The sequence below is a fragment of the Mus musculus genome, chromosome 16 (assembly GCF_000001635.26).
Source record: "Mus musculus strain C57BL/6J chromosome 16, GRCm38.p6 C57BL/6J".
Classification (NCBI taxonomy): domain Eukaryota; kingdom Metazoa; phylum Chordata; class Mammalia; order Rodentia; family Muridae; genus Mus; species Mus musculus.
The window spans coordinates 22,844,907-22,857,844 of record NC_000082.6 but is presented as its reverse complement, the minus strand read 5'-3'; the positions used below and the strand labels follow the sequence as shown (position 1 = coordinate 22,857,844).

The 12,938-nt window shown below is 43.7% G+C and overlaps 1 protein-coding gene across 7 annotated transcripts in view; it reads left to right on the top strand.

Annotated features, from left to right (window-relative positions):
* The first annotated feature begins 149 nt into the window (after positions 1-149).
* Positions 150-12,938, top strand: part of Tbccd1 (TBCC domain containing 1) — a 44,482-nt gene continuing 31,693 nt past the window's right edge. For 2 of the 7 annotated variants that reach the window (XR_003951832.1, XR_003951830.1), the window contains exon 1: positions 150-350. Coding sequence is in view for 1 of the 7 variants with exons in the window: in XM_006522566.4 (XP_006522629.1) it covers positions 3,549-3,574 (26 nt within the window). In the remaining 6 variants the exon portion in view is untranslated. Of the gene's footprint in view, positions 1,091-3,348; positions 3,575-12,938 lie in introns of those variants that run through there. The other 5 variants (XR_003951831.1, XM_006522567.4, NM_001316746.1 and 2 more) reach the window with 4 other exon arrangements.

Genomic DNA, 12,938 nt, shown 5'->3' with positions numbered 1-12,938 from the left:
GGGGACATCACACGCGGCCGCCACTCCGCAGCCAATCAGCGCGGTACACTTCACCTCCGAGGCGGCGCGGGAAGCCAATCAGACAGCAGAACAGCCGTCGTGTCCGCCGGCCAATGGGAAGAGAAAACGTCAGAGGTTCGCGCCGCCCGGAAGCGGCTGAGAACCGGAGAGAGTTAGGAGCCGAGAAAGAGCGCGCTGCTGTAGGAAACCCGAATGTCCACCAATCGCGAGGCTCCTTCCCGATTCCGACCAATTGCTTGAGAGAGGTCTTACTACCAGTCTGGAAGCTACGCCATGTGCACACGTGACTTGCGAGCGCTCACCGAAGTGCAACCCCAGGAGGTGTCAAAGTACGTGGGGCGTCTTGCCTGGGGATAGGCTCTCCCAGTACTAACTTATTACAGTCTCGCTACCGTGGAAAAGAGGGACCTGGTACCTTGTAGAGACGCCGCCATAGAGACCGACTTAAGTTAAGATTCGGCTTCCAGCACTCCGTAGCGGTGAGGCAGCCCCATCTCCACCCCACTTTCGAACCTGTTTTCTACAGAACTAAGGCAAAGCGTTCTCTGGCAGTGTTGGGAATTAATTAAACTTTTTTTTTTCCTGCAAGTTTCCTAGCAGAATTGCACACAGCAAGCATGCAATCAATAAAAGGCACTAGAGCTTGTTCATCGGTTGCTCTTTTCTCCAGTTTTGTTTACCTCAGACAACTAGTTGTTTAGGACAGCTTCTCAGCTTAGCTTCCTGCATAACCTATTCAGATTTTTATCAGTGAACCGTAATGTGTGCTTGTCCACTATAGCTCCACCTCTGAGTCATAATTATCTCCTGCTTGCAAAGGTCTCATAACCGATCTCCCTGCCTCCAAACTTCATATCTTGATACACTATTTTAAAGTTCCTCTGCTCTCCACCCTATGATTGTGTGCACTCGGGAGCGCACTAGGGAACCTGGAGATCACAGATTAGACTAGGCTGGTGGACCCAGGAGCTCGAGAACCGTCTCTGTCTCTTGAGTGCTGGGAATCCAGGACGTTGTTGTTGCAGTTGCTACAATGGGCGGAATTCAAGACCCCCTGTTTGTATGGCAAGTAAGTGGCAAGCTTTATGGACTGAACTATCCCCAGCGCACTCCCGCTTTTTAAAAACTATGTCAAATCATCCTCTCCTGCTTAAAACCTTTAGTGGCTTTTCATTGCACTCAAAGTAAAAGGCCAAGTCTATGGTAACTTACAAAGCTGTCTAATTTAATGATATATATCCTCACCTATTAAATATCGTAGCATGTTCCAGAATAATCAACTCCCTTCCTTTTAAAAATGTTTCATTGTGTATAGTCATTGTATATGGTACTTTCTTGTATAGTCAAACTGTATAATGTATATATTTTTACCTTTTTCTCTCTGTGCTGTTATTCCTTTTGTTTCTCTAGGTGATTTGGCATTGCCATATACACATATGTGATTTTAAGTACCTATATAAAATCTAGGAGCCACACATTGAGATAAAACATGTATTTGTTTCTCTGAGACAAGATAGTCATCTAGACAAGATAGTTATCTCCAGTTATATCCATTTTCCTGTATACAACAAAATTGCATTCCTAAATTTTTGCTTGTGAGCCTAACCTTTAATGGTTAAGCCATCTTTTGTATCCTATAGCTGCATTTTCTATGGTTTGGAAGAAAACATTGTACATAAGCCACATTTTCTTTATTCTCTTGTTGAACTCCTAAGTCCATCCTGTAAGTTAGCTATTGTGAATAGTGCTGGAACAAACATTGATGTTTTGCCAAAACCTCAATGAGAAAGAAAAAGGTTTATTTTGATGTTCATGGGTGCTGTGATGGTTTGTATAGCCTTGGACCAGGGAGTGGCACCATCTGAAGGTGTGGCCTTGTTGGAATAGGTGTGACTTGGTTGGAATGGGTGTGTCATTGTGGGTGTGGGTATAAGATCCTCACTCTAGTTGCCTGGAAGTCAGTCTTCCACTAGCAGCCTTTGGATGAAGACGTAGAACTCTCAGCTCTGCCTGCACCATGCCTGCCTGGATACTGCCATGCTCCCACCTTGATGATAATGGACTGAACCTCTGAACCTGTAAGCCAGCCCCAATTAAATGTTGTTTTTATAAGACTTGCCTTGGTCATGGTGTCTGTTCACAGCAGTAAAACCCTGACTAAGACAGGTGCTTTGCCTACATGTAACCTAGTGAGTGCATGCCTTTTTGCTCAAAAAGGCCAGAAGAGGATGGAGAATCCCTTGGAATTGAAGTTGATGAGTTAGTGTGTGTTCTATAGTTCCTCTCGAGGAGGTTTCTAGTTTTAGTCTATTGATGACAGATTACATAATGAGATTATTTCATTTTTCCTGTGTTTGTTAAGGCTTGCTTTGTGTGTTGTTATGTGCTGCATCTTACATGTTCTATGAGATATTGAGAAGACTGGGGGTGTTTGTAGATGGTCTGGTAGGTCTATGTGATGTAGGATGCTGTTGAATTCTGCTGTTTATTTGTTGTCAGGATAGCCTGTGTACTGACAAGAGTGGGGTCTTTAACTCTTCCATTATTGTGCTAGAGCTAATCTGTGTCCACATCTATTCTCTGTCTTTCTTTTATAGAATATTTACTTTTTAAAAGTTTATTTTTATTTTATGTGCATTGGTATTTTGCCTGCATATATGTCTGTGAGGGAGTCAGACCCCCTGAAACAGGAGCTACAGGCAGTTGTGAGCTGCCACGTGGGTGCTGGGAATTAATTTGGGTCCTTTGTAAGAACAGCCAGTGCTCTTAACTTCTGAGCCATCTTCTCAATCAATCCTATCTGTCTCTATTTATAGTAGTATCTGTTTTATATAATTGGGTGGTCTGTGTTTTGGGAATATATGATTTGTAATAGTAACATCTTCTTGATTGATTATTGCTGACTAAAAGTGACCTTATCTTTTCTGAATAGATTTGGTTGAAATATAGTTTGTCAGATACTAAATTAGCAACACCCATCTGTTTTTTTTTTTTGAATACCTTTTTCCATTCTTTCTCCCCAAGGTGGTTAGTAGTATCTGTCGTTGATGGTGAGATGCATTTCTTGGAGGCAACAAAAAAGGTAGATCTTACCTACCTCTTTTTAATCCAGTCTGCTAGCCTGTGTCTTTTGATTGGGGGATCAAGATAATAGAAATTCAATTATCAATGAAAATAAGTATTACTCTCCATCATTTTGTTGATTTGTAGTGTGTCTTAGAGTTTTACTGCTCTAAACAGTCACCATGACCAAGGGAACTCTTACGGACAACATTTAACTGGGGCTGGCTTACAGGCTCAGAGATTCAGTCTATTATGATCAAGGTGCGAGCGTGGCAGCATCCAGGTAGGCATGGTGCAGGCGGAGCTGAGAGTTCTACATCTTCATCTGGAGGCTGCTGGTGGAAGACTAACCTGCAGGCAGCTAGGGTAAGGGTCTTTTAGCCCACACCCACAGTGACACACCTACTCCAACAAGGCCACACCTACTCCATCAGGGCCACACCAACTGTGCCACTCCCTGGGCCATGCATGTACAAACCATCCCATATTGGTAGGTATTTTCCAGCTCTTGTTTACTTAGCTTCTGTTCCATGGTTTTTCTTTTCTCTTGGCCTTCTGGCTATGTTTATCTTTCTTTCCATTGTGACAGATTCCTTCTGATACCTTCTGGAGCAGGTGCCTTTTGGTTATGAATTCCACCATCCTGTTTTTATCATGGGAAGGCCTCCTTTATCCCTCCACTGTGACAGATGGCTTGGGTATCTGTGGTCTGGCAGTTGTCATCTTTCAAGGCTTAAAATATATGATTCCAAGTCTTGCCCCATGTGTTTGGGGTACTGGATACAATTCTTAAACTCCTCTGAGAATAAATGTTGTCTGTAAAAACAATCATTATCGAAGTGTGGGTCCAAAATACAGTAATAGTCACAAAAATCAAAAGCAGGTCATCCCTTGATCTCTGATCATTGTGGGTGCAATGTGGCACTAATAGTACCAAGTAAGAACTAAGATAGTTCACTTAGGTAAGTTCACTGTGGGTGAGAATGGAAAGAGGAAAAGCAGAGTAAGATTAGTGTGTGAACTTTACCCGGGGGCTTTTCACTCCACCCAAGGAACAGTTCTACCCAAGTGTGTTTCTAATTAGAATTACTTAGAGGAGCTTGGGCAATTTTGCAACTGGAACACTCAAGAAAAGTTTTCTCCTAGCTGCTGTTAATTGTCTGAAGATCCTCTGGGAGGCAGCCTGGTGAGCCTCTCCACTAGCAACTGTTAACTGCCATACAGCCTCAGAAGGGCAGCCTCCATAACAAAACACTAAAAGGGAAGTCTCTTATAGCCAGGCACAGGGTGTGCACTGCAGTTAATCATAGTTAAGTTCAAGCGCTCCATAGTCACATCATGCTTGGTAGACAGCATTCCATGGCATAACACCCCCTCTCCCTTCTCCTCCCTCTGCATTCGTGGAGCCTTGGGTGAATGAGTAGGTGCTACAGGTGATATAGGTATAGATGGTGTAGATATTGGTGATAGAGATGGCCTATTTAGGGCTGAGCACCCCACAGTCACTCTTTTCTACTTTGACCACTTTTGTTTCTACAGAACTGTTGCCCACTTCAAAAAGTTTTGTGGTCCAGAGATGACAGCAGCAGTAACTTACTGGGCATAAGCATAACCATGTAGACAATTTGAAGGCCCATCATGTTCAGTTAGCAAATCCACAGCAGTGGCTTCTGCACTAGGGCCTATGATCGTCCCGGCCATAAACTTTTGACTGAGTTTTAGTACTGGATTTATAATACCGGCCATGAATTTCTTTCATTTCTTTCTGTGGAGCAGGCCTTAACTCTAATTGAAAAGAAGCTGGTTTTATCTACAATGGGCATGCTACTCCTGTATCAGAAGGCATGTGATAGGGAAGACCGTTGGTGGCAATTTTCAGCTTCACACAGCACCTTTCAAGCACTGTGGAAACTAGCCAATAGGGAGGAAGCTTCCAGCTTAATCCCAGCTTGATTTCTCTGTGTCCAGCAGCCAAAGTGTGTGACCTCTTCAGCAAGAGGGTCTTTCTGTCTAGTTCTGTGGGCACCCAATAGCACAGGTGACAACTTGTATAGCTTGGGGGCCCTAGAGTTCTCATTAAAAACCTTATGGCATCTGAGAGTATCTTTTTCCACTAATTCATGACACTTCAAACTCTTTAACTATTGCCTAGACTTGTTGGAGAGTTTTCTCACTCCCTTGCATGTCATATGTACCTTTACCCAGTTGTAAAGTTTCTAAGCATTGCAGCTGTGTTTGCTCTAGCATCCTGTGTGACCTGATTTCCTTTCTTCCTCATGGTGTGCTTATGCCTTTCAGCTTCTTTACTGAGTTGGTAAACTAGCATTATAATACCTATGAAATGAAATCTTTCTGCAAAGTGTAGTCAGGATCTCACTGAAGGCCCTCCACCCGTGATCCAAGTAAATGCTAGTTGATCTCGGGGTCAGCAGCTAAGGGGGCACTAGAGAAAAATGTTAGTAAGGTCCAATACAGCATGAAAATATTTCAATATTTATTCTTTCTTCAGAATATTGGGTACATGAGTAAGGATGAGAAGTAATACTTTAGTTTGTCCTCCACAAGCCCCATTCATACTCCACGAGTACTCTTCCTTATCTTGGGGCATTGCAATGTATCTTCCTGCTTCCAGCAGGCTCAGGGGTTGGGGGTGGGGTGGGGACTACACTAAGGCTAAGAGGGACTATGGCCATCAATTTGTTACTCTTGGTATGATAGCAACTATTGGTGGTCAACTTGACAACATCTGGAATTAACTGAAAACACAAGCAGCTAGGCACCTGTGAGGGATTTTTTTTTCTCTTGATTGGATTATTGAGGTGGGAAGACCCACTCTAAACCTGCATCATTTGAGGTAGGAAGAACTACCTTAAAACTGGCTACATTTTCTAGTGACAGCCTATATAAAAGACATGGAAAGAAGTCTTTGGTTTTTGCCTGCTTGCTCTCATTCTCACCAGCAAAATCCCATGACCTGCTGCTGAGGCCTTCCTTCATGGAATCAGAGCAGTGATTTTCAATGTGTAGTGTTCTACCATTTACACACTCTGTATAATTTTGTTCTGGAGAAGCTTAAAACCTTCCAGAGTCTCACAAGCACTGCATTTGGCTATTTTGTCTTTGGATATTTCAGGTCATTACAAATGTACGTTTTCTTTCGAGTTATCCAGAATCTTAGTTTGGTTTCTATTGCTATAATGAGGACCATGACCAAAAGCAACTTGGGGAGCAAAGGGCTTATTTGACTTATAGTTAACAGTCCATTATGGAAGGAAGCCAAAGCAGGACCCTGGAGACAGGCAGAAACTGAGTCAGAGACCATGGAGAAATGCTGCATACTGGCTTGCTCAGTTCTTATACAACTCAGCACCACCTGGCATCACCCACAGTAAAGCTAGACTCTCACACATCAATCAAGAAAATGCACCTGTAGGTCAGTCTGGTGGAGGCAATCCCTCAGTTGAGTTTCCATCTTCCCAGATATGTTTAGGTTTGTGTTTTGTTGACCAAGACCAACCTTTACTTGGTAGTAGAAAAAGTAGGTAGAGAACAAGTTCCACCTGAAGGTTTGCCACTTGTGATGTAGCTCCCCAGCAAGATTTCACATTCCGAAGGTTCCATAACTTTCCTAGACACATTTCCAGCTAAGAACCAAGTATTCAAACCCATGAGCCTATGTTACCACTCATATTTACTTGACAGCATTGTACCCTTGGCTCCCATGGGTTTGTGGCCATCTCATGATGCAAAAAGCATTTAGTTCAACTTTCAAAGTTCCCATAGCCTTTTTAACAACAACAACACAGCTCAAAAGTCCAGTCTCTTTTAAACTCAAGGCAATCTTTGAACTATATCTACCAAACAACAAAAACCAGATTACATACTTCCAACATACAATGGGACTGAGTAGACATTCCTATTACTCCAAAAGGGAGAAATGAGGCATAGTGATAAAAGATCAAAGCATTACTAAAATCCAGCAGAGAAAATAACAAATCCTTTAGTGCCATTTCTGGTACCTGGGACTCCAGTTTCCAAGGCCAACTCTGCCCCTCCAGCTTTGCTATCTCCAACGTACATGTCCGTTTAGGGCTGGTTCCACTCTGTATGCAGCCCTCCTTGGCATATGTGCCATGATGATGGCTTCTCAAACATCTTGGGATTTCCATTACAACCCAGGCTTTATCTTAACAGCTTCACACAGTTCGTCACAAGGACTCCTTGCAGGAACTCCCAGCCTGCCACACACATTGCCTGCACTCACATGCTCTCTGAAACGTCGAAGGAAAAAACACCTCATGACCTCCTCAGTCTTGCATCTCTCATGCATCCAAAATCAGTGTGACGTGGACGATTGCGACCTACTTCTTCTCCCAGCTCAGGATGGAGCCTGAATCTCTTGGACCATTTATTATGACTTCAGTATGCTGTAGCTGGTAGAAACTTACCTATGTATTTGCTAGATATAAAGTGGAGACCAGGATGTTTTTCTCTCCTGTCCAGGGTTGGAACCTTATTTGAAGTCCTCAGGACTCCTTCCTCTCCTTTTGCTGCTTTTCAGAGCAAGGGGCTTCTCTTGAATAGTGTTAATTTCTTAGCATTTACCACCTCTGTTTTCAGGACATGCCTTGGGGGCAGGTTTAAGCTTCTTACTGCTTTTTCCTCCTCTCCAAACTGCACATATATTTCTTTCTGCCTCACCTGTTTTTTATTCTAGGCATGCATCAGAGTGATCAGTAGTAACCATGCAACAAGCTCAGTGTTAGGCTGTCTTGACATTTTAGTCTATTACCCTTAGAGTCATGCTTACTCAAATTCTTAGAAAGGGGCAGAATGCAGCCAGGTCCTAATAGAGTCCTTGTTCCCCTCATGAGCATCATGAACTAGACTCCACTGTCTTGGTCCTCTAGAACAACCCATTACATTCCACTTCAAACATTCAATGCATTTCCATCCTAGAAAACCTCAACATTCTACAGAGCAAAAGCCTAAAAGCTATGTGGTCAGCTTTACCACAGCAATGACACCACTTCTTGGTACCATTTCTTGAGTTAGTTTCTTTTCTGCTTATTGTGATTTTTTAAAAAAAGAAAAAAACTGGCTAAAATACAAGTTAGAGGGGAAAGTGCTTATTTTAACTCACAGTTCCCAAGCGATAGTCTGCCCTAGCAGGGAAGGCGTGACAGCAGGAACAGAAGGGTGAATCCATGCTCAGGAAGCAGTGGAAACACCAGGTGTCTCTCTCACACATGCACTTTAAAAAATCATTCCCAATTTAGACAGTTCAGTGACAGAATATTCCTGATTATCATAGTTTCTTGTATTGGACTATTAAGGCCTCCATTTGCATAATGAACTAGGAACTTTCCTTTCTGCATTAAAGGCTAGCCCTGATTGTTGTGTATCTTCTATCACTGATGCCTCATCCTCATGGTTTACTTACTATGGGTTCCAAGTTTTGGGATCCCATGAGGGGCAATGTGGGGACTAAGACTGAAGTTGTTACCAGGGATCAGGGCATAGCTGTGACAGGCCTGACCATGCTTCTTCTTGGTGAAATGTGGATTTGGGGACTCTGATTAGAAAAACAGGTGTTAAACATGTTAAAGGGGGCTTAATGGGCCATTCTAGTATAAGCATGGAAGACAGTACTGAGGGAGATTTGAACTGTGGGGGTCCAGTTCAAGAAATTTCATAGGGGAAGAATATTAGGACATTGCTTAGATACAATTCTTATGACATTTTGGCAAAAAATGTGTCTTGCTTTTTGCCCTTATCCAGAAAAATCTGCCTGAGGCTAAATTGAAGAGTTTTAGATTACTGGCATTGGGACAGAGATTTCAAGACAGCCTAGTATTGACTCTGTTGTGTGGGTGGTAGTGGTCACTGTTATGCAGATCTATAATGAAAATGAGCAAGCCAAGAAAGGGAAAATACAAAATGTACAGTTTGAGGAGAAAAGGAGCACCAGGGAGTTTAACGGAGCTGAGTCCAGTGCACAAGGAGTTAAAATGCTTTTTAAGGAAAGCCTGATGCTAAATGGAATAAAGGGAGTGGTGACCTCAGGCCAAGACCCTGCTCAGCTAAGCTTCCAGCTTGTGGAAAGGAATTAAGCAGTGAACCATCTAAAACAGAGAGCTGATGAAAATGTAATTAATTGAAGGAAGGGCTATGTTCCAGCCCTAGCAAACAGCGACTTGGCAGGTTTGGCTGTGTGGTTTTGGCTTTAGAGTCAAAGATACAATTAAGGGTCTGTGGAATCTCTATGACTAAGAAAGGCTGTTAAGGCCAGGTATGTGTCAGAGATGCCCCTTCATGGAGGCTAAGAGGGGCCATTATGTGAAGCCATGAAGGTGAAGCCTGGTTTGCCTTGGAGACCTCAAGATTTTGGAAATGCCTGAGTGGTAGGCTACCTGCCAAAGAGATCTGCTAACTGGGAGTGAAACCAGCCGGGGGGGGGGGGGGGGTAGGGAGGAAGGAGGGGTTTTGTTGCAGTCAACAAAGCTTAAAGGAGTTGGAGATCTGAAGAGCACTTTGACATCAGACATGGAGATGCTGATTTTCGGGTTTCCTTTGGTCCAGTATTTTCTCACTGTGTTCCCATTCCTCTCTTTTGGAATGATAATATACATTCTGTGCCATTGCACATTGGAAGTGTGCCATCTGCTTTTTTATTTTGATTTCATTGGGAGTTACAGTTAAGAGATTTCCATGAGCCTCATGAAAGACTTTGAACTTGAACTTTTAAATAATTTTGAGACTGTGATAGACTGTGGGGACTTTTGAAATTGGACTGAATGCATTTTTGCATTATGATATATGTCTACAAGCCTGTGGAGATAAGGGAGTGGAATGTGGTGGTTTGAGTAAAAGTGACCTCTATAAGCTCATATGTTTGAATCCTTAGTCATAAGGGGGTAGCACTACTTGGGATGGATTAGGAGGTGTGGCCTTGTTGGAGTAGGTGTGGCCTTGTTAAAGGAGGTGTGTCACTGGGGGTGGACTTTGAAAGCAGTTTTCTCTCCTGCTGCCCGTTATTCTGGATACAGAATTCTCAGCTATTTTTCCAGCACTGTCTGCCTATGTGGCGCCATTCTTGATGACGATGGGCCAAACCTCTGAAACTGTAAGCAAGCCCCAGCTAAATGCTTTCCTTCAGAGGAGTTGCCATAGTCGTGGTGTCTCTTCATAGCAGTAGAACACCGTGACAGCTATTTAGTATAGATCTACTCCTACCCTACTCCTTCCCCTGCCACCATAAGAAGTGTCAAGCCAACATTTCCCTCTTTTTCTTCTAATTTCTCCCTTTTGACCACAATTTTTCTGAAAGGACAGCTCAACCTTACTTGCATGTCTTACTGTCTAGATTAGGGCCCAGGCTAGTTTACTTAAAGCCTTGTCCCATATATGCTACTTGGAGATGATTGTAGTATATTCTCTAATCCATCAGCCATTTTGGGGGTGTCTCAATACTCAAGTGGACTCATTTGTCATGAGGCATGCCACTCCATAACTCGAGGAAAATGGCCACCTTGAGATCCACACGACTACTCCTTCAGACATAGCAGATTTCGTGGTATGCCTTTTACCCACAGCACGGATAGTGGAAGTCCTGGCATCCTCTGCCACATTTGGAAGTGTTGTTCCGGTGGAGTCTCCACTCTTAAACAGCCAGCTTCAAAGACAATGCAAGTGCTCCTCACAAAGTCATCTTTGGTTCCGTCATGTTGCACGTTTGGGCAACAAGCATTGTGTGAACTTTTTCTGGGAGTACGAATGGATATTTTTGTTCATGCCAACAACAATTTAAAAAATGTGTACGAGTCTAGAATGGTAACCAATGAATTTTTTGGAGTTACTTACGGGAACATGAGTGATGGGGGTTTAGTAGGAGCACGGGCAGCTTATAAGTGACTACACCTTGAGGAAAGTTGCTGCCTCTCAGCAGTTGTTCACTCACTGCCTATATAGCTTCAGAGAGGGCTCGACTTCTGAGCCTTGCCATCCTAGTAACTATTAACTGCCTGAGGAGCCTCAGGGAGGGGCAGGCCTCATGAGCCTTTGCACCCTCCATGGTAGAACACCAACATACCCAATCTTGTGTGGTCCTTTGGCAGATGATCACAGCTAATGAGAATTTAGAGGCCTATAGCCACACCATACTTAGAGGATAGCAATCCTCTAATACACAATTAGTCCATAATTAGAGCTAGTAATTATGATTAGTGTTGGGTTGATTAAAAAAATAGAAGGGAAAGTAAATAGAACGAGTGAGATGGTCCAAGAGGGAGATGGTGCTGCTCAGGCTAAGGGTGGGATGAAGAGGGAGAGTAAAGAAATGCAATCACACAACCTACAATAAACCTCAGGCAACGCAGAGATCCCACCACACAAGTGTAGCACTAGCTCTTTGCTGTCCTGTTTCCTTCTCCCACAGGGCTGCTTTCTCTTCACACCTACATTTCAGCTGTCTCACCCTCCTGCCTCTGTCTTCATAGCACATGGTCTATCCTACACTCCTCTTGTGGTGGAATCCTTCTCCCTCTCCTGTGTTTCTTGCTGGAAATCCTAAAAGTCCCACCTTTATCCCCCTGCCTAGCCATTGGACACTGGCTTTTTATAGACCAGTCAAAAACCCAACTGTTGACAGGGTCCTGCAGCAGATGTGAGAATTCCCATGTAATCATAAATCAATTGTGCAATGAACAGGTCAGCCTGTGTTCTTTTAATAAAGCCCTTCAAAGTGATGGAAAAGGAAGTAAGAGAAAAAAGATCGGGATGAGAACAAACCAGCACTGGGCTTTAAACTGATCCTGTCATTGGCTAAAGGGGAGAGAGCTGGTGGGGCAGTCTGAATGTAGTCTCTTGACTGATGGTGTCAGTCTGGATCCTCCGTGTCTCCTCTTAGGCTCTCAGATGCCAAGCACAACCATAGACAGACATTTGCAAGGTTGGGCTATAGATACTGATCCTGTTGGTTGGCTGTCCTTCTCAGGAGGCATCATAAGCACTGGGCAGTTCATCACGGACCAGGTTGTGGATATTGTTAGCACAGTGCTGAGCCTGTCCGCAGGATCAAGGGGCAGATACTGTCAGCTCCTTTCCCATTGGGCATTCCACTTGAAACCAGGCCAACTCTGGCTCTGACTACATTTGCACTTACTGGATAGGTCTTTTGCAAAGTTCCTTCCCAAGAGTCTAAAGGAAATTTGCTGTCCAGGTTTCAGAACATTTGTTTGGGGTTCCCATACAGTGTTTGGAACAGAGATCGTAAAATGGCTTTTGCCCTTTTCTTGAATACCCAGAAGAGAGAGGGGTTTTCTGGTGTCTTAGTCTACTTTCTGTTGCTATGGCAAAAACATGGTGACTTAAAGCAACTCGGGCAGGAGAGGGCTTATTTGACTTATAGGTAACAGTCCATTTTATGTAGGGAAGACAAGGTTGAGTCATAGAAGGAGCCAGAGCAGAGGCTATGGAGCGCAGCTTACAGGCTTGCTCCAGTGGCTTGCTCAGCTTGCTTGCTTATACCATCCAGGTCCATGTGTCCAGGGCTGGCACTTCCACAGTGGACTGGACCCTCACTTATCAATCATTTGTCAAGAAAATGCCCCCACAGACATGGCCACAGGGAGGCTGTTTTCCGCTCTGGCCCCTGTCTCTCACGAGGAGGAGAGAGCGTACCTAAGAGGGACTGTTACTTTTTATGGTCTATTTATCTTTTGTAAGAGGAACTATTACTTTTTATGTTCTAGCACACCTAGAGAAGCTATGAAGAACTAGGAAAACAGGAATGTTGACAGCCAGTAAGAGGAAGTTTTCTTAGGATTGGGTTGCGTTCACCTGCCCTTCCACCC